Below are 26,874 nucleotides of genomic sequence, written 5' to 3' on the forward strand. Positions count from 1 at the left end.
TGAATCTACCCTCTTTTAGTTTAAAACCATTACCCCTTGCCCTATCACAACAGGCCCCCCTGAAAAGTTTGTCCCTGTCTTTCTTACAAGCCCCCTTTAAGTACTGAAAGGCTGCAACAAGGTCTCCCTGGAGCCTTCTCTTCTCCAATGCACTCAATCCCACTGACTGTCATTGACGACGGTATTATGTTGCAGCACTCTCAAAGCTAGCCAGCTGCAACAAGGCTTTTACCACCCCATACCAGGTTAACTTCAATAAATAGTTCCCGTGCCTTGCCTCAGCACGGCCACCAATCCCCCACAAGGTTTGAAAAGTTCATCTACTGTCCGTGCTGTTTCTTCAGCCTCTTCAAGCCAGTCCACTCTGCTTCTTGTCTCTTCTACATCCAGGGCACTCTCTCTCCTCCCTCTGCTTCTCCCAGTGCACTCTTCATCCCATGCTCCTCTTCCATACCCCTTAGAGCTATTTAACTACTTAGCAGGAACCAGCCACAGCTGCACATTATCCACGTCAGCCAACCCACCGCCCCTGAAGCCAGCCCACAGCTGTATATTATCAATGTGAATTAACCCGCCTTCATTCCTCTGTAATTCCTCTACAGTATCAAACAGCACGGGTCCCAGTATGGACCCCTGCGGGACACCACTTGTCACTGATCTTCATCTGGACACTGAGCTGCTGTCCACTATCTGCTGGATCAACCAATTCCTCATCCACTGAACAGTTCACCCATTAAATTTGTATCTCTCCAATTTACAGGGAAGAATGCTGTGGGGGACTGTGTCAAAGGCCTTACAGTAGTCCAGATATGTGACATCCATAGGTCTTCCCTTGTCTACTGATGTATTCACTCTACCATAGAAGGCCACTAGGTTGGGCTGGCAGGACTTCCTCTTGATGAAGCCATACCGGCTGTCTCAAATCACCTCCCTGTCCTCCATGTGTCTTAGCATAACTTCTAGATACTTGAAATACTTTTCATTTTGAAAAAAAATATTTAAAAAAATTAATATAATTTTTATTGTTTTCACCACTGTTATGGGATGACAGACTGTCGTCACAAAAGTTAAAACACTGGTGTGCTTGTGTTAGCTCCTGCTCTCTTGGAGTTCAGCAAGAGTTTCCTATCTTTTTTAAATCTTTGGCAACTGTGAACAGTAAAGCCAATCTCAATAAATTCTGACTAACCAGCTAAACCGATGTTTTATTTCACTGTATTGTGCCAAATGACGAGGGTTTCATATTGAAACACTGCAGAAAACCAGAATCCTTCTTTCCAAACAGCATAAAATTAAAAAAGACAGAGAAGCTGGGGTAGGAAATGTGGCCTTGTTACAAATAAAGGATGCCAATCTTCCTTCAGGCTTCCCACTGCACTTGGGGGAAGACACATTTGGCACTGGGCTCATATTGAATATATTTCTCCTGACACACTGGCAGTTATGTTGCTCATCATTTACCTGTTAAGAAGCGTAAATGAGAAAGACCCACCCACAAGAAGACAGAGCACTGCAGAAGTAATTGCTCACACATTATCAACAGCAAAGGTACACATTATATTTTTTTATTCCTGCTTGCAACAGAATGAGTGAGGCCAGTGTGGCATAGTGCAAAGCATCCAGAATGGACAGGCATATGGCTGAGCATCCCTAACAGCAACAGCGATGTGTGATCCAGATCTTGCCTAGTTTAATATTTGAATCTAGTTTGGATTTTGAATTATTTTATTTTTTAACATGTGAGTTTGTCCCCTATGACTGCACATTTCTAATGGCTCTCTACTTATTTAATTTATGCTCATAATAATTTAAAAAAAATTTGGTTACTTTATTAAAAATCTTTTCAAATTAGGCTTAATTGTCAAAAAACCTTGTATATTTGCACTCAAACCATTCCTCATGTAGACATAAGCAATACTTGTCTGTGTAATTACTATACTTAAGGCTTTAATTGCCCATTTTGCATCTGTGAGTCTCTTTTGTATTGCAAAGTTTCAGAGATGAAGACTGGGAATGTTGTCCCTCATTTCTACATTACTCTCATAACTATGGATGAAATAGTCAAATCCTAAGCTCTTCTAAAACTGCTTTGCATTTATATGGTATTTTTCACCTGAAAGTACATTACAGAGGTATTAGATTTTTTCCTCTAATTTTATAAGCTGGGAACCTAATATCAGAAGGCAAATGAGGTGTCCAGTGTCACATAGTCATGCAGGGAGGCCATGCCTTGGGCACAAATCGTTTCCCACCACTAGCACCCAAGAACATCTTGTAGCACTGCATCTCAACTGCACCTCTGCTTTCCTTGTAACTTAATGTATTCCTCTCTAACACTGAACTACTAGCAATTTGCTAATGAGTTAATCCAGGTTCCAAGGAGACTGAAACAAGCCGCACGGACTGCATGCAGCATCACACTTTGTAGATGCTTGCAAAATGGGCCTCCAGAGATTATAGAGCAGCCAGCTCTTTAGTGTGAATCCTGAACTTGTGTATGCTTGTGTTTTTGCCTTCACTGAATTCATTTAACGGAGTAGTTAAGTTCCCCCCGTGGCAGTCCCTGGCCAGTGTCAGGCTATTTCCTTGTCCTGTCGCTTCCTTGTCCTGTTGCTAGATGCAGCAGCAGCAGGTGAAGGTCATCTAACTGGAGCATGGATCATTAAGTAATTACATTACTTGCTGTGTGACATTCCTAGCTCTATCAGTATTTGTTGCTGAGATATAAAGCCACAGCCTCATTAATATGGCACAATTCATACACCAGCATGGCACATCGCTAACCTAAAAATAAGTCCTGAAATCAACCCTGAAACCCATGAAACCAACATCAAAGGATATTCACTGATTGTCTGTGGAGTAATGATCAGAATAACGAGTCTGTCCCCTTATCCTCACCCTACAAATGAGATAATTTAGCGTTCAGTTCTTTCCTGCCTTGTGCATTTACGGTGATACACGTGGAGGAAATTACCAAATTTGAACTATTCTTTCACATCACTTTTTGTCACAGTTAGCTGGTAGCTCAATGTGCCTGGTGACAGCCTTTGCAGTCTCTCTTTGCAAAACTTTTGGTTGGTTTATAGCAGGATATAAGGGAACAAACTCAACCTGGCTCTCTTGTCAGGTGCTTTTCCATGTAGAAGGCAGTTCTTACAAAAGACATTAACACTGACTCCAGTACTCAGCTTTCTCCGGGTTTGCTTTAAATACCCTTTTCATAACTAGAAACCTTTTCAAGAATTCAGACGTTATTTGAGCTGGTTCTAAGGCTGTAATTTTGGTGTGCTGTACATTACAGCTGAGAAAGCGAAACAAAAGATGTTCTTTCAAGCAGTGACATAATTCAAGCTAATTGGAGGCTACTTAAAATTTTCTTCCTGTTTTTAAGGGCCATTGACTTACCCTCCTGAGGAATGATGCGAAGAGTTACACTGAGACCCGCATCTTTAATTAGCTTCACAATATCTGCATGAGGCATGTTAATAATAGACTGGCCATTCACAGCTAAGATCCGGTCTCCAACTTTAAGTTTTGCACAGCGATCCGCAGGACTTCCATCAATTATCCGCCCTATTTTATGGGGTACGGCTAGACAAGGAACAATAGTCACAGTTAACATATGCTGAAACAAGTTGTGATGTTCAAGCAAAAGAAAATGTTTTCATTTTGAAGAAAGTTCTACATGAATTAAAAACAAGTTTGTGTATAAATATAGAAGAATATAAATTCTTATACAATGTCATTTGCATTAACATAGTACAGATTTCACTAAAAAATTCAGAATCCAGATGTGCATATATATGTGGCATATACATATGAAGTCCAAAATCAGTTTATACTTCAGCTAGTTTGCAAACCTGGCACGTAAGTAGATAATAAACAGATCAGGAGAACAATAAGGCATCAAAAGAGTGAAGGGGATAAATTTGCACATGAAGTAGTAGTCATAAATTGTCTCCCACCTCCTGGTTTACAAAATTTCTTTATTTGTATGTTGCAATAGAGGCACTAGAAACACCATTTATTTTATATACAAATAGGTGTTGTTACTGAAAATGCCCAGGGTTCACTAAATTGTCCTCCTACTCCATTCAGATATGTTAATTGATAAGTAGAAATCATACTGAAGATTTATTGAGATGCTCAGCTTTCTAATTAGATACATACCAGCATGAATTTACAGTTAATTTTGAGTGCATAGACGCATTTATTACATCAAATAGACACACACTCCCTTCTTTACACATTACAGATCAACTTTGCTTCCCCTTTTGCTCTTGTCCGTGGTTCTCCACCTCATCCATTCTCTTGCTCTGTCTTTTCACTCATCTTCCATTGAATTTTCTCAATATTACTCGATCTTTCTCCCAGTGTTTCTTCCCTGTTCTCCTCTGGTTTTTAACTAAATGCATATACCATAGCTAACTCTTCTTTTCTCTGTATCTAGGGTCCCCCAAAAAGCATGTTATTTTTCTTCCTCCTACTCATAAATATGCTTGTCATAATTAAATTTTACTATATATTCTATTAATATCCTAATGGTAGAGTATCCCTCGCCAATCCCACACTTCAGTCTTGGTAAACTTAGCACAAAGCAGCTCAGCCTCACTATCTACCTGCAACTAGTGTTTAACAACAGTTGTGTGTGTGGGGTTTTTTTTGAAAAATAACATATCCTTAAAATTCTAATATCTAAAAAGAACTCAGAAAAGGTGAAAGAAAAGATTAATCAAACTTTTTTTGGCAAAAAAATATGCTATCAATGCTGAAAAAAAACAAAGCTCTACTAGGAGATGTGCTCAGAATACATCACTGCAGAACAAAATTCTCAGCCCTCTGATAAACATTCACTGAAGGTGATGGTGGCAAACACAGATTGCACATCTCAAGCAAAGTCACAATACACATACCTCAAAGTGACTTCTGTTTCTAGTATGGACGCAAGTGTTGTTTACAGTGTTAAAAATTATTTTTTTTAGAACTAAAAATATAAGTAAGTACTCTGAAGAGCAAGCCATAATCAAACTGCATGTTTCTTTACCGCCATAGTTCAGACAAGAATATGAATTAAATTGTGGCTTTAGTAATACAGACAGAAGGAGCGTACTTCAGAGATGTCTTGCTGCTTAGGAAAAAAGCACCTAATTTATGTCACAATGCCTAAACCTTTCTATGTTTTAAAATACACTAAATATGAATAGCCACACTTTGCACAAAACCTGCATTTATTTTGCCCTCAATGCAGATATATAATTGCTGTGCATGCATTTCAATAAGTAAAGTAAAAGAATAGCTCAACACTGAAACAGTTTACATTCACATAGCGCCCTTCGCATTGAATCAATTCTTAAAGCACCACCAAGAATCATTTATGCTAAGACTAAAACTTGCCTGTTTCTGGTATATGTAATAAAAGATCTGTCTGAAATTACCGTGTCTGTACTACACATCAATGGAGATCTGAAAATGAGACTGTCTTATATGAAAAAGCAAGAAATTTAGTAGGAAGAAAGAAGGGGAAGCATGATGGCCGAGATGCCATAGTTAAAATTCTCATGCTTGCCATTTCTAACTCTAAAGAAGATGTTTTTACTAGCCTAAACAATTAAGTAGAGGCATCCTTTCAGTAGTGAGGGGCGTGGGTGGATGGGTGGGAAATCCTATTAATTTGCCAGAACAATTTTTGTTAGACTTCTTGCACCTGACAAGTGAATACAGCAGATGTCTGCATGTTTGAGATATCTACTAACATCAAAGCTGGAGGTGGGAGAGAGTCTGATTCTGCTCCAAACCCTGAGAAAAGGGAAGGGAGGGAGAAAGAGGAGGAACTCTGTATTTAATTTTTCCTTCCATTTAAGCCTAATGGCCTTTACCTTCCTGACAAAGGTATCTAGTCTAAATGTTTTGGTATCACTGCACTCCCTTCATGCTGCCAAGCTAGAAAGGATCAACACTAGGTGACCTTCAGAGCAAACGTTGTGTCTGTCAAGGTACCTACCTTTTCTACCACACTTTGGTTTTCACGGATTTAGTGCTCCTCTTCTGAGGCTCTATTGGTGCAATGTGCTGTCATATGGTCTTGCTGCAGAGTGGGGTGTGGAAAGCTTTTGCAGAAGGAACCTGACTGCAAAGGAGACCACTGGTATGCTGTATCAGGATTTTACGGGCAAGTCCAGTGAGTTGGTAATGGAACTCAGAGCTGTTCAGCAGTAATATCCCAAAGAGTTTATGGTCTCTGCTTGCTTTTCCCAGTGGAGTTCTGCCTGAGTCTCCTCCTAAGCCACAATATCCTGGCCACTGTGGTCCCTGCTGCTGCCTTGGGAGGGGAGGATATATTTAAGGATTTATTTACAAGCATGAGTGCTTCTAAGGGATGCGGGTTATTTGATGTGCGGGTTGTTCACAAAAATATGAACATGTTAGAAAACTTACAATTTATAAGAGCCTTTGGAGGTGAAATACTTACTGTGAAGGGATAAGAAGGAGCTACTCTCATAGGGGATTCATTAGGTAAAAGCTAAGGAACAAGGGTAGGAATGAACTGTGAATTTCTGTAATGGAGAATTTTCATCATTCAGAACGGTCACATCTAAAACTGGTGTGGCAGAGCTGCAAAACTGTCAGTACTGAGTGGGCTGAGTGAAGTGGCAGACAAGACACCATGAAAAGAAATGCAAGATGATGCGCATGGGGAAAAAATAACCCTGCCTAAGCTTAAGCAGAGATAAGCCCTAAATGAATTATTACCGCTCAAGAGATCTTGAAAAATATTAACTCAGTAAAACAGTAAATAGAATTTTAAGAGTTAGAATAAGAACAGCAAATGAAACAAACCGTTGCTAGTTACTATGTGAACCTAAAGTCTGAGTATTGCTGATAGCTTCAGCGTTCTCATCTCAAAAATCATAGCGCTGAACAAGCAAAGATTCAGTGAAAGACGGCACGGCAGTCAGAAGCAGAAATCAGCCTCTGCTCCAAGGAGCAGCCCATCAACTTGCTCTTGCAGCCTGGAAAAGAGAAGGTGGGGCAACGTTCTGGAGGGCCAGAAGAATTAAAGGATTAAAAAAGGGATTAGACAAATTCACAGGGATGGATCCACTGTTGATTAAATCAGAAAGCTGTGGTAGTGAAAGCTGAGGCGATGCCTGGGGAAGGTCCCTGTCTGCTGTAGGTGCCACCAGTCACGGCCACAGACAGGGCGGAGCTGTGTGGCTCTGATCTCTCCCAGCTTCACAGGTCTCTTCTTGGGAAGAAACCTCCTATGTTTGGCATTTAATTAGGGCTTTATTAACACATCACATTTTTTTCTTAAATTGCATCCTCAGTGCTTTATTTTTATCTGAGCAGGTAATTTAATAATGTAAACTTTTAAAGGAAGTCCCACATCACTTGATTGATGGTAAACGATTCCACTCACCCTTAAAAATTTTTACTAATCTGTTCACACCTCTTTTAAGAATTCAGTACAAGCTGTTCTCCAAACATATGTACGTTTTGAACAGTGGCAGCACGTGCCTGCATTAGACTGCAGAGAATTTGATCCATTTATTTGAAAACACTGAGTTACCTGAGCAGCATTAAATATTAGCAAGCTATACACAAAGACTTGGATTTTGGGGTTTTTTGTTTGTTTTATTTTTTTTTTTTCAAGAATCCTATTATTAATGCTAAGAGTGAGCACAGAAACCAGACTGCCCCTTTGCAGGACAATTCATTTCTCAGTTCCCTCAGACTACACAATGGATGAGACTGTAAGGGAAAAATATTATGGTAAAGAGGGATTTATAAAGATTTTTTTAACTGTTAAAAATATGAGAAATCAGTAAAATACAGTTTCTATATATATAAAACATAGAGTCATAGAATAATAGAATATCTCAAGTTGGAAGGGACCCATAAGGATCACGTCTAGCTCCCTGCTCCTTGCAAGACTACCTAAAACTAAACCATACAGTCCCTCAAAATAGCTATATAGGATTTTTCCCTCTAATACTATCAAGTTATCTAAAAGATGGTACTCGAGAGTGATATATATGAATAGCTGCTTTAAGAAAAAATAAATCTTTCCAGTCTAGCAGAGAACAGCAATGCTGCAGAAGCATTTCCTAATAACAGATCTTATGAGGGGATCTAAATTTTCTGCAGTGTGGTTTGTAAAAAAATCCTGACTTCAGGAAGACTTGAATCCTGAGAGCACCAAAGCTTCTAAGATACTTGAAGCCATCAACCTGTCCCTCTAAATCTCTCAGATATTTACAGCATTTGTGTCAGGAACACAAACTGACCTAGCACTGGCACCTAGCAGCTGATGCTTTCCCAGAAGGTAGTTAATTGTGCAATGATCAGCTGTAAGCTCATTATCCAAAGAGAACTTATATTAAATTAAATTAGAAAAAAATGATTCAAATGAAATCTTTGCATTTAGAAAGTGGATAAGGTCTGCTTTCAGAAACTTGCCGATAACATCAAATTCACATTTTTCTCTGTATTATTATTTTTTCTTGATAAAATCATCCACTTTTGCTCTCCATGATCCAAATTAACACCCTTCCCATACCTTCATGTCATAGAAAAGAGAGACTAAATCCTGTGGCGTTACATCTGAGGGTTCATATGCTTGGGTCAGCTGTACACAAAGCCAGAGCAGTTACTGAATACAGATACTGCTTTTAATACTGTATAGATCTATCAGCCTCTTGCTTTTTGGAAATAAAAATGATTTCTCCTCACTTGGGAGACCTATATGCTAGAAATAGCTGATTCTAAGAAGATGTTACCAACAAATAATGTTTTTCTGTTTGACATCAAGATTTTTTTTTACATCTATTCAGTACTTTTAGACATTAAGTGTTGAGGCTGTATGTTGTAGAAAGCAACTTTCCTGTTTTTTCCCCTTTATAGTAGCTAAATGTCAAAAATGATCAGTTTAGGGAAAAAAACTGAACCTCTACTTTACCTATTAAACCCTCTGGCAGACAAATTCTTGCAATCTTTTCTAATGTTAACGGATATTGGTAGTAAAACAAGCAAATGAACCTTCCTGAGCCAGCTGTCCTTTTCAGTTATACAGCTGATCACATGAATATTTATCATATCCTCAATTCTCAAAATGTACAAGTGCTTTCATTCAACCAGAAGGCTCCAGCATATCAGATTTTAATTGGGAGAATATATTAGATGTAAACATCCGTAATTTCATTGCTACTGAATAATCCAAAATTTGGGAAGCTTGAGCGTGGTGGACTGTCTATCAGGGCTAATATTAGAATCAAGATAAAATATTTTCCTGAAATTGATGGGCAATTTTATGTGACACTCATTTAGAGAATGGAAATCTGTGGCATGCTGCATACTTGCAGATGACAATAATCCCTTTTGTTTATAAGGCTGATGACCCTATGAATTGAAACATCCCACTGTGTGCTGATACAGAGCATACTTACACGAATAACACAGGCATAAGAAGCTAGGTGGGAAGGAGGGCACACACCTTAGAAATCTGAAGATCTAAGAAAAGAATAATGGAATTTAGGCACTTTAATTCGGGATTCTCATGAAAGCAAAATGGGCCTCGTGGAATCATTAGCAAAACCTTGATTCTCTTCCCAGGTTTGTGCTAAGAAAACTCACAGAATCTATCTTTTGAAAACTCAAGAGCAGCACCACTAGGTTAAATGACGTATTCAGGAACGTCTGGAGGGTAGAAGTCATCTAGAGAGGGGAGTGATGTGGTTAAGATGCTCCATGCTCTATTTTCCAAGAAATATCAAGTAGCCAATTGAGTATTTCATGCCTGCAATCTGCAGCTATGTGTTTTCAGTGATATTAAAAATCCCTTCCACTTGTTAAAGTTAGTTCACAATTATTAGTTTGCATATATTGATTTGAAAAACTAAATCATGTAACAATTTCTTTGAGCTCCAAATTACCCTGTCAGTTAAACAAGGTTAGAAAGTGTGTTTTTGTAGCTGAACAGGCATAAGAACAGCTCAAACCTGAATATCAAAGCTAAGTAGAAATGAGAAACCAGACTCTTTGCCCACAAGTTGCAAGTACCTTCCACAGGGGACTCAGGCTACAGGTGGCTTTTCACTGCTCTGTTCCCAAGATCTCCAAGGTGGGGCAGACAGACATACTCATTTCCTAAGCTCTGTTTTCTTTAGAATTTGCAGATTGGTCACAGAAAATTGTGTCCCCAGGCACCATCTTACCCAGGAAGAAGCACGGGTGAAATCGCAGCACAAATAACTGTCTCAGATCATACAGTTATCATTGATCAATAAGCTGTTTTTTATCTCTAAACTGCAAGGCGTTCAAAGAAACTCTGCGGCTGAATGGGACTTATTTCAGAAAGCTGTTTTCTGCAGTCAGCAGAGGCTTATCAAGGATTTCTGGGTTTTATTTAAGACTGCACATTTTGAGGAATGAGAGAAACTTCTTTCATTAGACTCCCTTTTATCACGTTTCGAATATCCAGTAGTCATTAGTATATGCAGTGCAGGGGCAAATTAAATCTACAACTCCTCCTTAGATAAACAGGAGGAAGATCATAACAAGTACGTATAATCACCTGCCTTTAATTTTTTTTTAAAAAATGTTTATTTATTATGCTTGTATTTTCAGTTTGTTTACACTTCATAACTGTGCTAATTGACAGTACCTGCTACAGTAAAATTGATGGAAATATTGCCACTTTTCCAATTTCACTGGAAGTTGCCAGTTAATGAGATCTGTTTGCAACACATGGTTTCTTTCTACAGAAATTAGGGTGTTAAGAGATTTACAGGGGATCACAAGTTCTTCTAGACGAAGCTACGTCCCAAACACATGAAGTAAAAGCAGCAGGAAGATATAAAGTAGGCAGGAACAAGTATAGTCCATAAACATCTGGGACAAATGCACCCAGCAATCTCCTTTTGGAAATTTCCAGCTGCCTCCAAGTGCTTTTCCATGGGATGCAGATAGTGAACTTATCTTGATACCCTAAAAAGCTCCACAAGAATGGGGTTTTTACCGCAGAGGACACACACTATTGAGTATTATCCTAAATGTAATGTGAAGAGTAGGTTAATTAATTCAGTTTCAGTATTTTGGCTGCAATGTGCACAGTACTGTTGTGTGAGGCAATGCCACCCCGGGCACAGCTGTACTTCCATAGCCTCGCGTGCTGCTGCAGGATGCTGGGGACTCGGAGGGGACAGTCCCAGGAGGAGCCCTTCCTTGCAGAACCACACATGCTGCAAGTATTTTTATTGGGGGAAGCATGAAGGTATTCCTCATGACAGGAGTTCAGAAATGGGCTGCAGTTTGCTCATTTTCATTACTTGACTCTGCAACTGAACCAGGGCGTCTAAAAAGTGTTTGTAATTTGGTGGGCAAAGGCAGTTGCCTGAGAAGATGTCCACAGAGCTGTGAGGTTAAATCAGTCCAGATCCACCCCAAGCTAAAAGTGCAAAACCAGAGTTAGCTTCCAAGCATTCAGCTGGGAACACGACACTGAGTCCTCTGAAGAAATCCCACTGGAGAGGACAAAATTTTGATAAACTATGTGTGGCCTGCATAGAAAAAGAAAGCATGGAGTAAGATCAAATTTAGGTGGCCTGTCTGGAGAAGGGATGAGAGCCAAAGCACCCTTTAATGTTGGGACAGGGTCTGGGGGAAAGTATGATAATATGCTCTAGGGGCAGTGGAAGTTAATCCTTTCATTAGGAACAGGTCAGGAGCCTGGCCAGGTGTTCTCAATCTCTTCGCACTCCAAGTTCCTCTGCACTCTGCACCAGCCAAAATGACTTGCACCTGGATGTACGACCTCAAACAGTTTTTTATTTATTCACTTTATCTTTTTTTACTGGAACAATTTTGAAGCATGTCTGACCTTGTCTTTGCCCCTGCTTTGCCCTGTGAAATCTCTTCATTCAATCCTTGTCATTCATTTTCCATTCCAGATCTGCCCCACATCTGAACGGTAGTTTGGTGCAAGATAATCCCCTGTGCTGCGTTAGAGAACATTCCAAGCAATGCTTTGACAAAGGGGAGACAAAATTTCTACCATTATAGAGCAGAGGAAAAGAAAAGTGTCACAAGAATTGGATGTTTAAGCAAGTACCAGCAAGTAAAAATTGCATCCAGATCTAAAGGCTGGCTCCAAATTACTTAACAGCAATTTATTAAAATGACAGCTACTACAGTGCTGCCTGTATTTCAGAAAATGTGAAAAAAATAGTCTGCCCCCTAATCACGTCTGTAGTCTGCCCTCACTCTGTGCCTGTATCAAGGCTAAAAAAATACACAGTATTTTGAAATTTTCTGCAAGGCAAAGGCAGGTCTGTAAATCAACAGTAACAACAAATTCCTTGCAAAAGCATGTCTACAGAAAAGTTGACCAAGACCTTAAGCCTCTTGATACAGGAATGACATCCTTAATTTTGGGAGTTCCTGAGTCTTTCGTGGCTCTTTTCCCAGTCAGAGGGAGCATGAAGCACTTGTAATAGGCTACGTAGGAGCAGCGCAGCACATCCCCCCTCCGAGTTTGGGAATGGGATACGAGACTCAGCTAGAGCACTGCTACTCTGACTGCATGGGGTGGCCCTACAGCTTCCCAGCCAGAGCAAGTGTGAACTCTCCTGGCAAACAGAGGGTGTGCTTTTGTGCACCCCCTTGAGCTTTAGACCAACTGCAAAGCAGCAAACCCATGAACCTGTGGCTCTGAGGCTAGCAGCAACTGTTGGAATGATTGCCTCGATTTTAACAGTGCGTGAAGCACAAGTACCCAGTGACACAAGGTTCCTGCTCCTGTACTCAGCAAGAGCAGTTGTAATTTGTTGGATTATAAACCACTGTTTATAAGTGTGATTTCAAGAACAAGGGAAATACTTTCAGCGCTCAATTAATTGCCTTCTTGAATAAAAGCGATGATGATACTTACACTTCTAAGACTTCAAACCTTTTGCTTTTACAAGAAAGTAGAGAAGGGAATAGAATTATCAAAATAAACGTTCTTAAATCAAAGGAACTCTTCTTTGCTTTGCCCTGAGGATACTCCCAGTGAGCTGACTTCTTAGGGTATGCTATTCCTAGTAGTGTCTAGCACTACAAGATATTTCCTTTTCTGTCCTATTTTGCCCATTTTGATTCTTTCAGAATTGCTTTACAATTACAACATCAACATTTAACTATGTATGTTTAGCACAGGTCTGCGCGGCATCATGCTGTGCCACATAGGGATATATGAGCTGGCACCAAGCGCACAGTCTCCAAAACCAGAAACACTGGAACTATAGTACATTTCACCCAATTAACATACTGCTGCTATGAGTGACTACCAAGGTGCTTGACATGGTGCCTTGCAGATCTGTATTTCGATACCGATGTAAGCTAGATTTTGGACATTACACGTCCTACATCCAGTTGATGCTTTCCTACTGTTAATATGTTTTCTACCCCGACTGTGGATTTTAATCAAAATATTTCAGTTTTTTTCAAGATGGAAGGGACCTGAGGAGGTCTCAGTGCCTGCTGCTAAAGTTTTTCTGGTCTGTCTTCTACCAAAAGGCCCCAAACTTGGATGCTGTTTTCAGGTCCTAATGAGTGCTGAGTAAAGTGAGATAATAATTTCCCCTCAATCTACATGCTATGCTCCTGTTAATGCAGACCAAATTACTTCACTCAAATAAATATTAAGTAAAGAAAATGAACCTTCCTTAATCTACAAATAGTCAAGGATTTTTAGACTGTTTTTATTACTGATGACAGATTATGTGACTTTCAGCTTATTTTTTCTACTACAGTTTTGAAACAGAATTCACATACAAAGGGTATTTTCTTCTCCGTTCTGCCACTGTTTAAAGCAAGTGTAATTTTTTTTGGTTCATTGCTGTTCTTCTAAACTTAGGATTTGGGTGCTCTTTGGGATCACTGAAATTCATTGCAGTTATTATTTGAATAAATTCGCTTGTCACTTCCACAGTAGACTGTCATTTTCCTTTACTATTGGAGATGTTCAGCTGAGGTTTAACAGTGGCTACCTGTGTAGTTGCCTGGGGAGAAAGAGAAGTCCCACAAGAACAGGCTGGGGGGGGGGGCGGAGACAGAGCAGAATCTTTAACCTGGGTCTGTTGTCTCCATCAGAATACTCCAGTTGCAGAACATTTGGTTGCTTGGGCATTTTGTCTTTCTCTTCCTCTCCTCTTTCCTTCTCTGACTCCCCTAAGCACAAACCCTATCTGTGAAATAATTTTCTTGAAAAATTCATGACTGACTTAACCAATTAATATGTATGTATCCTGATGTCCTCTATGCATTATTTTTTCCCTTGTCTGATCTTTTGCAAAGAACTTCCAGTTGGCTATTACATTCAATAAAGTGAAAACTCACGAGTTCCAAGAGACTAATTATCCATGAGTTTGTTACAATTTTAAATCTGGCAATAATCGAATTTTACAATTCAGCTGAGGTGATATGAAAAGCAACTCTTAATAACTGCATGATCATGAAATACTGCAAAAAGTTTCTGGAGTTGATTTGGTATTGTGATCTATGGCTTTGACAGTACTCTCTTGGTTGCTTTTCTGTTACGAATTTAGAAGTGTGAAGTTTGGCCCTAAAGGTTGAAATTGTGGTTTTATTTCCTCAGGAACCAGTTTTAAGTAAAAGAACAGTTCCATTTAAACATGTTTTGAATGCAGGGAAAGGACTGCATTAGGTTGCAACTTGCAAAATGACGAACGTTCTTGCTTATCTTGGTTTTTCAGCAGTGGTTAGCATTCACAATTGCAGATGGGCTTGGTGGAAGATGTGAATGTCTCACAACATAAAGCCTTTTATGCTTCCTCCTTCCAATGGGCTCAGCTCTCAGCTGGTTAAATGCCATTTGAAACATCCAAGGGTGCCCCTGTGCCTGCAGCTGCCACTACCAAAGGGTCTGAGTCTCCTGTGGGTCCCATGTCACATCTGCCTGACCTCTCCCCAGACAGGACATCTCAAATGGCACCAGATGTCTATATTAAAGCAATAAAGTTGAACCCCAGGAAACATTAGTTTTCTGGACAGAAAGTGAGCTATAATTAAGGGCAGATCCTGCCACTATATACGGCATCTCCCTGTACTCAGTTGCAACTTTTATACTATCTATACTCCAGCCAGTTAAAAAAGATCAACCTCTCTGCACCAGCATTTAATCAGTTTTCCCATTTTCCAGTTGCTCTGCAGTGCCCTACCTGGACAGCTGCTGTCATGGGGTTTGCTGTGATCCAAGTTTTTATTTCAACTTCCTGAACTCCATCTTGATTAAAGTATAATTCAGTTGTGTGTGGGGGAATCATTTATTCATGTAACCCTATTGGTTACCTGCAGAGTGTCTCTTCGGGACACAGGAAAAGAGAAAATCTACTTTATAGGTGAATCCTGTTGTACTCTGACAGCCAAATGAGCATGAAGCACAGAGCCTCAGAGGCCAGAATAACCTTTGGTTTTGTCCAAGACACAACAGACATACAAATAGTGCCCCTGGAAGCAACCTTGAGAGTCTCTTCAATTTTAATCTCTGCAGCAGATGAAATTTTATTAGCAGATGTCATGGTTTAATTAATTAATCATTTTAAAAAATTTGGGGCAAACTTGGAAAAATATAAACCAAAAAATGTGTTTTACTTACTTATGGTGGACCCAGATTCGGGCCTGTTCAGTGAGCTGATGATAACAAAGCCAAAGCCTTCGTTCTCCTTGCGGTGGATCACCACGTCATTGGTTTGCAGGCTGTGAGAAGTGAAGCCCTCGGGGGGTGTAGCATTGCTACTAGATGCAGCGTGATTACTGTTAGCATAAGTAGCATAGTCACTTCTTGGAGAACTGTGGTGCGTAGACACCGAGCCTGGGCTTCTGCCATTCTCTGGGCATGGTTCTCCTACAACATAAATCACACTGGTATTACAGTCTGCCTTGCCCAGTGGCTCTGTGACTTACAGTACATTTGCTAATGCAACATGAATACAGTTGACTGTCCATAGCCCAGACTACTGCAAGTATTCAACTAGGAGCTGTAATAGATGCAGAGAGACAGAAATCTACACAATTATGCAAAACATTCAAGGGCAATCAGATAAAGCGAGCAAGAACACTCACTGCTAAGCTATCTTAGCTTAGAGGAAAGGAAAGTAAGAAACAGTGACTATCTGGATTGCAAAAACATTAGCAAGCGCTATTCCCTTGTCTGCTGGTTGATCTGTCATCAAGAGGAAAATGTGACCGTCTAATCCAATATGAAATTATTTGTGTCTGGATTAAAAGAATTCAAGCAGGCAGCTAACATACAGCAATTAGGATTAGCTGCATAATGTTCTTCTTACAAGTTGATTAGCACACTCAAAAGCTGTTCATGGAACAGAGCAGTGATACAATGAAAAATAATAATCACAAATAGTTCTTCTGTGGGTGTCGTGACAAAAGCAGTGGTCATTTAAAGGTTTTGAAGATGCTCTTGTATGGTGAGTTTGAAAGGGCAGAAGTGAGAATGGAGTCCATCTACACTTCAGTATCGCTTTGGAATAACAAGAACAGGGAGTAAGTTAAATCCTGTGGGATCACACACTTTTTTAGGAGAATCATTTTGGCAACTGAAAACAGTAAAGTTATTCTTCCAGATGGAAAAAAAAAAAATTATATTCTTCACAGATCTAAGTTATTTACACAAATCAGCATTTATTGATAGTTTTAATACAGAACTTTCTGATGAATGTCAGTAATATGCTTTCTGTTCAGAGCAATGAGAGTGGCAGGGTCATTCTACTGAACATGTGAAGAGTTTATGCATACACACATACATCCTAGGAAGAAAGCTTGCAAATTAGACCTTCAGTGTGTATATATTAATAAAATAAACATCATCCAAGGACAAGCTGTTGTTTTCTCAGTCAGGTGTGTCCTTTAGCAGTCCTTCTGCAACTATGAAATAAAGTGATTAGAGAGAATAAAGAGGAAGAAAAACAATTATTATATTCCTGCATTAGAATTGAAAATCTCCAAGAGTTATTGAACCAAATCTGCAACTAAATGCCATAGTCAGTGACAAGAGAGATCTCATTTTCTGGCTGTCATGTTTCAGAAAGCTGAATAGTGTTTATGTCAGTGTGGCTGCAACAGAAAGGAAATTATCTTACCCTGCAGAATGACCAAGAGCTGGCTTGGCCACAAAAGAAAGCAACTGGATGCTATTAAGTGTAGGAAAAGAAAGATAAAGGAGGGAAAGTTTAAATGGCTATTTGATTGTCAGCTGTGAAATAGGTATTTATCAGGAAAATTCCATTTGGCTTCTGCCTGTGAAAAAATGGCATTTTAATCCTCATTGTTCTGAATACCACATTTTCCTAATCAAATTGTTTTCCAGAGCATGTGAACAGTGATTTTCTGTTCCAGATCTGGGTAAACATCTGTGCAGAAAGGTGATTCCAGGCAAGGGCTAAGATAGGTACAACGGCTGTCAGGCAGGTAAGGAACGCCCCAGATCCCCCTGTTGTATACATTCGCGCTAGCGAGAAATTCATATGAAATCAATTGGCCTGATGTGTTAGTACAACATTTTTCAGTCGTGCCCAACACCAGAGATTTTAAAATCTTTTTAAGCTTATGTCGTAACATGCTAAATTAAAATCCCGTTCAGCTCCTGAAATGCTTAAACATTAACGAGTTACACACTATACTCTCCGGTGCGGCACTCTCAAGGCCCAAGAATAACTCCAGGTGTTTTACCAGCTTGCCTCATCTTCTGTGCCAGGAGACCAGACTCTCTAATAGACCCTTTTATTTAATATTCAACAAGCAGCAGTGAAGGCTGGCATCCACTCTGTGCTAACCCTCTTGCTAATTTTGCCTGCAGTCTGTACAGCCACCTGACCCGGGAAAGGTGCTAACCGCAAGCACTCGGCGGATTACCTTGGTTATTGGCCATTTTCCTAGTGCTGGGGGAGCTGCGAGGGGGCGTCGCGCCGGACGGAGGGGGACCTTTCTGGCTGGAGGACTCTGGAGTCAGTAACAGAAGAAAGTCAGTCCCGCGAGAGTGCGGCTGGCAGGGAGCTGCGGCGCCGCAGTGGGAGGGGGACTGCGAAGACGAAGGTGAGTGGGAGGGCGGCTTTTTGGCAGGGGAGCGAAGGGGAACGGTGCAGGCAACGACAGCGCATCTAGGGCACGGGGAGGCAGGAGACAGGACAGGCTGGGAACGTGGGGCTTTTTTGCTCATTTCTGGTGCCTCAGTGAAGTGTACTCGCCACAAACATTTTAGAAGTTCTTAAATAAACTTCTTGCCTCGAGTAAGCCAAGGTTGCAACGGAACGGCAGCAAATTCTCCCAGTAAAGCCTCAGTAGATGCTGCCACACGTTTTACCGGGTTCCAGTGTTTTTTGATAATTGAGACCGAGCTAGTTTAAAGGTTTAATTTACTTCAAATTCTTCATATTGTTTTAGGTTTATTTTCTGAATGTAGCTGCTTGAAGGGAGGACCCGGCCCTGCTCCTAGGAGCCACCTGTGCCATACGAAAGGTTTTCAGCTAGCTTGTGCTGCTCTTGGAGGGGGAAACTCCAGGTGACATCAGTGAGACCAGAAATGGGCTTTGAACACATACGAGAGTGAAATGAGGTCCTGCCCTAAACAGTTAACAATCTTTTCAGCCTTTCTCTGATTGCTTATTGACACACTGAGCTTTAACAGCTTTAACTTAGGTGAATGCTTTGTCCCAAAAGAGAACAAGAGGAGAACAAGCACAGACCAAGACAGCATGGAACAAATCCGGAGCACTCATGAACACCACACTGGCATTGGCAGTATTGTTTCAACTTCCAAAGGAAACAACAGTCATCTATAGTGTTTTTGTCACAGAAACAAGGCACACACATACAATTATTCTTGCTTCAGAACAACACAAACATTCACTTTGATTTTAATTTTCTCTATTTTTTTAAAAAGAGCACCTCTTTGTGCTGCCAGCAGCGAGATCTGATTTTCCTTTCACCTTTCCCAGCCTTCACTCACCTGTGGGTAGCACCTTTCTCCTCACAGTAAGATTCACTTGCCCGTTTCGGGCAGCATTATGCATAAGATCAATCACATATCGGTGGGTTTTGCCAGCCACTGGAATCCCATCTACATACACCAGCTCATCACCAGGATGGAGACGCCCATCTCGGTCTGCTGAGCCCATGGCAATTACTGCTCCGATGAGAATCTAGGCAGCAAAGAAACAAAATCCTGTCATATATACACGAAGCTTCCAACTTAGTGCCGTGGATATTGCCATGATTTTCCCTTTCTTTGGAAATTAAGCTAGTGATTCAGTGCAGGTGAAGAGATCTGTGTGTGTCTGAAAGCTGTGCTCCTCCTCTGTAGGCATGGTGGAAGATGCTTCCTTGCCTTTTGTAAGAAGGCGTTTCCTACCTGTGTAGAGTGATACACCTGAGAATCCTGACCTAAGCATGATCTACCTGATACCTTCAAATCAAGACAATCGGTCTATAAAGAGTGTTGAATTTATATAGACTATGCTATGCAGGAGATCAAAACAGATTAATTCCACCTAAGGGTCCTTTTGACTTAAAATTAGTCAGTCTGCATATTTCTTATCAAAGATTCTTCGCTGCTGTGTGATTTAAGCACCTGGACTAATACACTTGAGGTCAGTAGTGGAAGTGACTGAACTACACAGAGTTTACTTTGGGACTCTTTAGGGGAAAAGAAATACTCTATTAAATGCTGTTACTCATAATTAATAATTGCTCAGGTAGTGGTTGATTAACAATATGGAAAAAGAGGGAAAATGTCAGCTTACTCTGGGCAGATGTTGTTTTCCCAAATCAACATTTAAATGTGATTTGTATGGGACATAAGGTGGTAAAAAAATCTGTTCAAAACCTTTTAATGACTTTCTCCACTTTCTATGCACATAAATTCACATAATTTATTGGAAGAAGACATATATATTTTCCCTGTGGAATAACTGGTAGAAGAGTTGAGATTGATTCAAACAAAACCTGCTTTCTTTGAAAGAATATTAAAGCATTCACAAAGCATGTTCCAAATTTTCCTTTCTCTTGTTCAGAGTGAGAATGAGCACAGAATGATGGATATGACACACCATGTGACAATCTGCTTTAAATAATAAAAGATAAAAGCTATCAAGTATTTCTTTTCATGAGGATCTGCAAAGGCTAGATGTAGTAGTCATGCAGGTGGTCTGGTGGTTTTTTGTGGTCTTAGCTGCAGAGCTGCAAGTATCCCAGCAGCGCGTTTAAATGAAACCCCATGTGAAGCCTGGAGAATTTTGCGCAGTTTCTAGCCTCCCTTTGGCTCACGATTGCTTTCAAAACTTTGCAAAGAGAGAACACGATGCGGTGTTTTCCTGCTTCCTGGTGTTCCTGGGATCCTGTTAAGCAGTGTCAGGCTGAGTTGCCAGAGAGACTTTCAGGTTCTCCATTCTATTCATCAAATAGTGAAAGAATATACCTCAAAGCAAGCTTTGGAAAATACTTTGTGCAAAATCCAACTATGAAATATGTATTTATGCTTCTTTACTGAGCAGGAAAAAAGCTGTCCAAAGCTACATTTAGCTAGAATTGCAAAAGTATTCTCAAAACTTTTACATTTGGGCATCTCATGAGGAAGAATTTTTTCCTAGAAGAGGTGGGTGACAGCCCTCTGCAGCTTGGAAGGTCGTAGGGACTGCCTTCCTCCTTTGGTTTTATTGAGCATTTGAAGTTTCTTGATAACTGGCTGCCAAAGAATTGAACAATTTGTGCATCCTTAACCTTTGGAGAAACACAAATACAGATCACAGCCTGGCAGGTCATCAGTATCTACCGCAAAGTGAAAAAACTCTTTCCAGTTTTGACTAATTAAGTAATTATTGCTGGTACTTCACATGTCCACAGCAGAGTGTGATTGCATTACTCATCTCAGTGGTGGAACTGACTCCTAAAAGAAGCAGCAGAGTCCTACTTCGAACACTTCAGGTAGGTGTCTTTGTCAAGATAATGGCCACCATATCTCTTATTTGGTATATTTGATAGCAAGAATAACTTAATTTTCCTTCTTTTTAATTTTCTCTGTCTGAACTTGTTTCTCATCCTGTATCTGTTCTCATTTTATGGCTGAGTAGTTTCCATCATAGTTATAAATTCTACAAGCAAAACAATTTGGAAAAATATTTACCAGAATTATATTACCTCTGTAATGGAGTTTCATACTGGCATGAGATTGCTTTGAATGTGTGAGGAAACGGTGACATGGAGCAATATAGACTGTGTTGTAGAGAAAAGGGAAGGTTTCACCTACTGTTTGAGATTAAACATGAGAAATGTTTGGATTAGGAATATTGTGACAGAGGACAATCTGAAGTTGAAGTCTGAGTCTACTAGCTCATACATGTTAATTTGTTCTAATACTGAGTTTCTTTGTGCTTCTTGGTAATTGTTTGACCTTGTGTTTCAGTTTCTCTGGAACTGTTCTCAGTGGCTTCACAGGCACATAGTAAAATTTAAATAATACACATAAAAGGTGTGACTCATCTCACCTAATTTTAAGTGCCTGTGATGTCTAAACCCAGGGCAATCATCTGAACTCTAATCTCCGCTAAAAATAGGAGTTCCTAAGGTGTGGTCTGCATTATCCTGACATTTTGTTCTATGGACATCTCTTATGTCTTAGAAATGTCTGTTTTTTGGCACCAGTCATAAAAGGAATATAGACATACATCTTGCAGGCATTTTTGAGGAGAATCCCAGTCAATCTATGTTGAAAAGGTGAAACTCTTAGTGTAATTATGCATATGTTCCTGTGATTTTGAGTTTGAGCTGCAAAAATGTATCCAAAATACTTCTCTGCTTTGGGACAGCAATTTGCAACTTCAGTAAAGTTCCAATTTACATATATTTGCAACCTTTCAGTGATATTATAATTCACTGTAGTAGCATCAGATTCTCTTTAACTCCTCAAGTTACTGGGAGATGTGATAAATACCTGTGGTGGTATGATCTCATGAGATTTGAGAGGTGATTGGAACTGGCACAACCCATAGTCTTGATATTTGAGATTTCTCAATAAATTTAAGTCTTTCCTTTGGAAAGCATCCTTATGCTTACAAATATGGAAAGTGGAGTAGTCCAGCAGCACTTTCCCCATCTAAGGTGCCAGGTAGCTGATATAACTGGAAAAGAACTAAGCTGCAGTCCCCCTATGGTATTACCCTTCCAAAAAATCTTTGGTCGGATTCCACTTCTTTGCAAAACTCATCGCCTTATGCTGAAGAATCCATACTCCTTTTTAGAAATGAAACCACAAAGACAAAAGGCAAAGAAAGCTTCCTTTTGTTGTGCATTACCTGACTGCACAGCAGGAGAGCTGAAACAAACATTTCAAAGCACCTCAGTTCTTGCTTGATAGGGAATGCAGGGGTTTGGAGGACAGGCAGAGACTGCCTCTCCTTTTCTGGAGGTGAAAGGAATGGGAAGCTGCAGGTGGGCTGTCCATGGGGGAGCAGGGAAGCAGTGGAGAGAAAACAGAATTAAGAAATCTTGCATTTTGAATACAAAACAGATGGAAACTAAAAAAGTGGAGTACATCTGTCATCTTTATCGCTGATGAATTTGACCAATTAAATCAAGTAGATGGGCAACAAAGAGGGACTGAGACTTGAAAAGTTCAGCAACACCTGCTCTAAGGAGGTACCTTTTTGCCTTGTAGGCTCCTCAGCCTCAAGCTAGGATCTTATTAATTCCTGAGGACTTTGAGATGTGGTTTGTGGGGTGACATAAAACCTGTTAGATTGAGATGTCTGGGGGAAAAACGCTTTTGTAGTTGCAAGTCCTGAAATAGATATAGCAACCTTGAGGCTGAGTGCAGGCTGAGAACAATTGTTCAGCAGGACAGTGAAGTGCCTTAGAAGGTGGTTCAGAGGAGGTAGCATTTTTGGTCCTGCTCTCCAAAAATAGCAAGGTGCTTATCTCTGCACTTGGTATCCAGCGATGACTCTTTGACTCTGGACAGCAAAGCCAGGTCAGTCCTTTGCTAAAAAGAAACTAGAAAAAGCTTCTTTTTTTATAACAGCTCAGTGCATAATGCATGTAGCTGGGAGGCAAAAGATGCATTTCCAAATTCCCACTCTACCGGATTGTTAAGCAGAGACATAAATTCAGGTCTCCCACAACTCCAGCATATATTCTTAACCATCAGAATATCAGATATTCTAAACCAGTTTTCTCACAGTCCTTTAGGTTGAAATAATTCCATTTTTTATAAATAATAATCTTTTAGATGAGGCACTTGAGTTGTACTTTGCCCCATGAGAATGTTGTAAACCTCCAAACCGCAGTGCCAATCAGACACTCAGTCTGTGTCTACTTAATTATCCATTTGTAATGAAAAAAGCACTAAAGGAGACACCAAGACAGACTTTCCCAGAATACTGAGCAGCCTTGTAGCCAGGGACACTTTCCTGGGAGGTGGCAAATGCCACTAGACGCTACTATCTGAAGCAGGTAGAGGGATGTTTCCAAATCTTCCACTAGTGCCAATTCTTTGCAGGTTAAAATGATAAAATGGGACATTTCCTCTAGCTCCTAACAGATTTCCTTTTTGGCTTCACCCAGTAGGTGAGCTTTGAGAACCTATACTGGCTGGGTGATCCAGAAAGGACAGGAAAAATGCTTAGTTGGAAAATGTGCAGATGATGGTTCAGTGGCTTCTTTTCACATGTGCTGGGGCATGCTCCGTGGAAGACAGTTAGGTGCCAGAGGGGTTTCAGGCACACTGAAACTGTAGATGATGAAACAGTGTTGTTTTGGACTCCTTCTGTGCAGCTATTTCTTATTTAGCTTTGAAAATCTATTCCAGAACACCCTGAAACAGGGTCTCTGCATTTCAATCAGCACTTCAAGCACCGTTTTTAGAATACAGTGCATTTGTTTGTTTTTGCAGGAGGCATCAATAAACTATTAATATTTATCAGTACTTCAACAGATGTTGACGGTTTTAAAATAGAGGACTCTGTTTCTCAGAGCCATGCATTGGTTAATGTTAATGCTTGAATGACAACTACACTGTTCTGTATAAATCTGAGTATGGAATGTACAAATCTATCAACTAGATATACATTATCTCAGGACTCAAACTCAGATTATGCATAAGGTTGTGATTATAAAATGTTATCATTATTGACTTGGGATTAGTCCTCACTGATAAATCATAGTTAGTTACATCATTAGAGTTATTCTGAAGGTGTACTAGTTCTGACTGCTGTCTCAAAAATTATAGTATTTATATAGATCACTAATTTACAATTACTATTTTTTATAAAATGTGTACGTTTCCTTTAAAAATTGTGTATGTGTTTTATTTTATATTTTATTTCACCTGCAATGTATCTACATTGGTTTTGTTACCTGTTACTTGATTACAGGAATGCCTCCATCCTAATGGTATAAAGCTACCTTCTTTGTGCCTGATGCATCACATGATGTTGTCTTCTAACCTGGAACATGGACTACAGTTCCCTGGTGGGGCCTTCTGTGTTTCTGGAAATACACTGCATTGCCAATGGTATCTTTTAACCTTATGCATATATATAGATATAGATATGGTCTACCTACATTGAACACAGTTATACAGCCTTACATAATCTGGTTTTTAAAATCTGCTATAACTCGGTTTTGAAAAGTCAAGATTAAGAGATGCTAGGTCACACTCTGCAGTAAAGGGCTGAGTGATGCACTGTTTCTAACTTAATTCCTTCTGATTCTCACTTAATGTACTGCAACATCTTTTAGTTGCAGATAACCTGGGAGTTCTGTCTTTTTCTATGGATGAATAAAAAAGACATTTTACTTACAGGCTTAATACGGTGTTCGTTTGGGTCCAGCTAGGTAGCAATATTTATCTGACTTTTACACACATTTTAGAGTTATAAAAAGGAAAGTCAGGAAGAAATAACTCACAGGCTGCCCAGGCTCATCTCCTCCCAGGATCCTGAACCCAAAACCAGACTCCATTCTCCGAAGGTGAACATCCAGCTCCTTGTAATCGGGACCTGGTTTAAAGAGAAATCCCGCTGAGCAAAGCATTTTGTGTTTGTCTCAAGAGTTTTCACCGTCTTCCCTCCCACCTAATGGCATCCTGGTTAGAGCTGGTGAAAACAAATGGGACAAAATGTGTTGTACACAGACAAGGAGACTTGAAAATGTAGGTATCTCTTGGAGGATGGTTATGTTCAGCAGAACACACTAAACCAAGCTAGAACACATTCACAGGAGAAGAGTACTGGAAAAGTCAGTCCAAAATAGAGGTTATAAAGGCGTCTTCTTCCTACAACTGACTGCTTAATATACTGCTGTTCATCCACCGCTGGTATTTAATTTGTTTCCTTGCAGTTCATTAAAACCTAAAAAGAATGAACTGAAATGGGAGATAGAGACACATAGAAAAATTATCAGTCCAACTTACAAAAGATGAATAATCATTACAGGCCATTTTAGTCCCACATACAGATAGAAAGCAGTATGTCTTTTTTATGTAATGTAGCTTTTAATTACTCCACTTTCAGGTAATACTCTCAATAGTTTTGACGAAAGCTATCATTATAAGCCTCTGAGTCTTAGGGTTTAAATTGAAAGCTAACATCATTAACTTGAACTCCTTAATGCTACTCAATTAAAGTCTCAACAGCTTTGTGAATCATTAAGATTGTGCTTCCATATGCTTGTGTAACTTGCCTCTAAACATATATTCTGCCCTGAAATTTATCAGCTGAGGAACGTAGTGTTTTTTAAAAGTCAGTTTCTTATGAAGGTGTTTTTAGCTTCATTTGAAAATGTCCATTGTTTTGGGTCTCGATGCCATCTAAATACAAAAAAGAAATTTTGAATAAAATTTCAAATAGTATAAAGTGAAACCACAAGCAGTTAGAGGACTAAGAAGTTGCCTGTTTTGACTTTCGCTTTGTCTGATGTTCAGAGCTGCTTTAGGCTTATCACCTATAGCAGGACAGTGATTCACAGGAATGATCTTTTGTACAGATCGCACTCTGGTCTATAAACTGTGACAGCTTTTGGCCCATGTCAGCTTGTTGCCAACCCCATCAGACAAAAAGGGATGAGCAGGTTTCTTTTGGCAAACTGTTCACAGTGTCTCCAGTTATGCCTCGTTTCCTCAGGAGGGGAGGGACTACAGATGGCTGAAACACAGCACTTCAGTGACTGTCACTTAGAGATTCCGTCCCCAGAGCCAACAGTGGACACCTCACAAACTGCTGAGTGGGGCAGATCCCAGCTTTAGTCCGGGATTAAAGCTGATTCGGTTTCAGTCAGGTTTTGCGAGGGCAGAGACACAGGATGCAGTGGCTCTATACTACGCCTGTGCAATAAACCCCCTCTCTAGACAGCAGCATGGTACATTATTCCAGCAAGGTATGTTGGTATGAGTGAGTCTGAATCACAAATACTTAAATGAGTAAAATAAAAGTATTACCTTTCCCTACCAGCTTGCTTCTCGTATATTTAGAAGTCAAACCCAAACAGATCCTAACAGCTCATTATCCTGACTTTTTTCAAGACATTTGATAAGTGCCTCAACAGTGAATAAAAGAACAAATGAAGTTTGCACAGGTACAGTGTGTTAACTTAAGGCAAAGGTTGTTTCAAAGCTGCGAGAGGCAAAGGAATTTGAAGATGAAAGCAATACCTTATCTTTACCTGATCTGCTGTGCCTAAGTGTAACGAGGATGGGGCTTAGTACTAGGGAGAGGGCTTTGTAGACAGACACAGTAGGATCATCATTTTCAGCCCAGGTCTAGCCCTCAAAGGCACTGTTTCCAGCAGTCTGTCCTGAACCAGGCACCACCT

General features: G+C 40.0%; 1 protein-coding gene across 12 annotated transcripts in view; it reads right to left on the minus strand.

Annotated features, from left to right (window-relative positions):
• Window positions 1-26,874, minus strand: part of MAGI2 (membrane associated guanylate kinase, WW and PDZ domain containing 2) — a 755,552-nt gene that overhangs the window by 48,081 nt on the left and 680,597 nt on the right. For 8 of the 12 annotated variants that reach the window (XM_056340978.1, XM_056340973.1, XM_056340972.1 and 5 more), the window contains 5 exons: window positions 24,973-25,064; window positions 19,022-19,214; window positions 17,929-18,015; window positions 15,656-15,904; window positions 3,406-3,591 (listed from right to left, as the gene is read on the minus strand). In XM_056340978.1, the coding sequence (XP_056196953.1) occupies window positions 3,406-3,591; window positions 15,656-15,904; window positions 17,929-18,015; window positions 19,022-19,214; window positions 24,973-25,064 (807 nt within the window). The remainder of the gene's footprint in view (window positions 1-3,405; window positions 3,592-15,655; window positions 15,905-17,928; window positions 18,016-19,021; window positions 19,215-24,972; window positions 25,065-26,874) is intronic. The other 4 variants (XM_056340976.1, XM_056340974.1, XM_056340984.1 and 1 more) reach the window with 1 other exon arrangement.

Source organism: Falco biarmicus, chromosome 5 (genome assembly GCF_023638135.1).
Source record: "Falco biarmicus isolate bFalBia1 chromosome 5, bFalBia1.pri, whole genome shotgun sequence".
In the NCBI taxonomy this organism is placed as follows: Eukaryota; Metazoa; Chordata; class Aves; order Falconiformes; family Falconidae; genus Falco; species Falco biarmicus.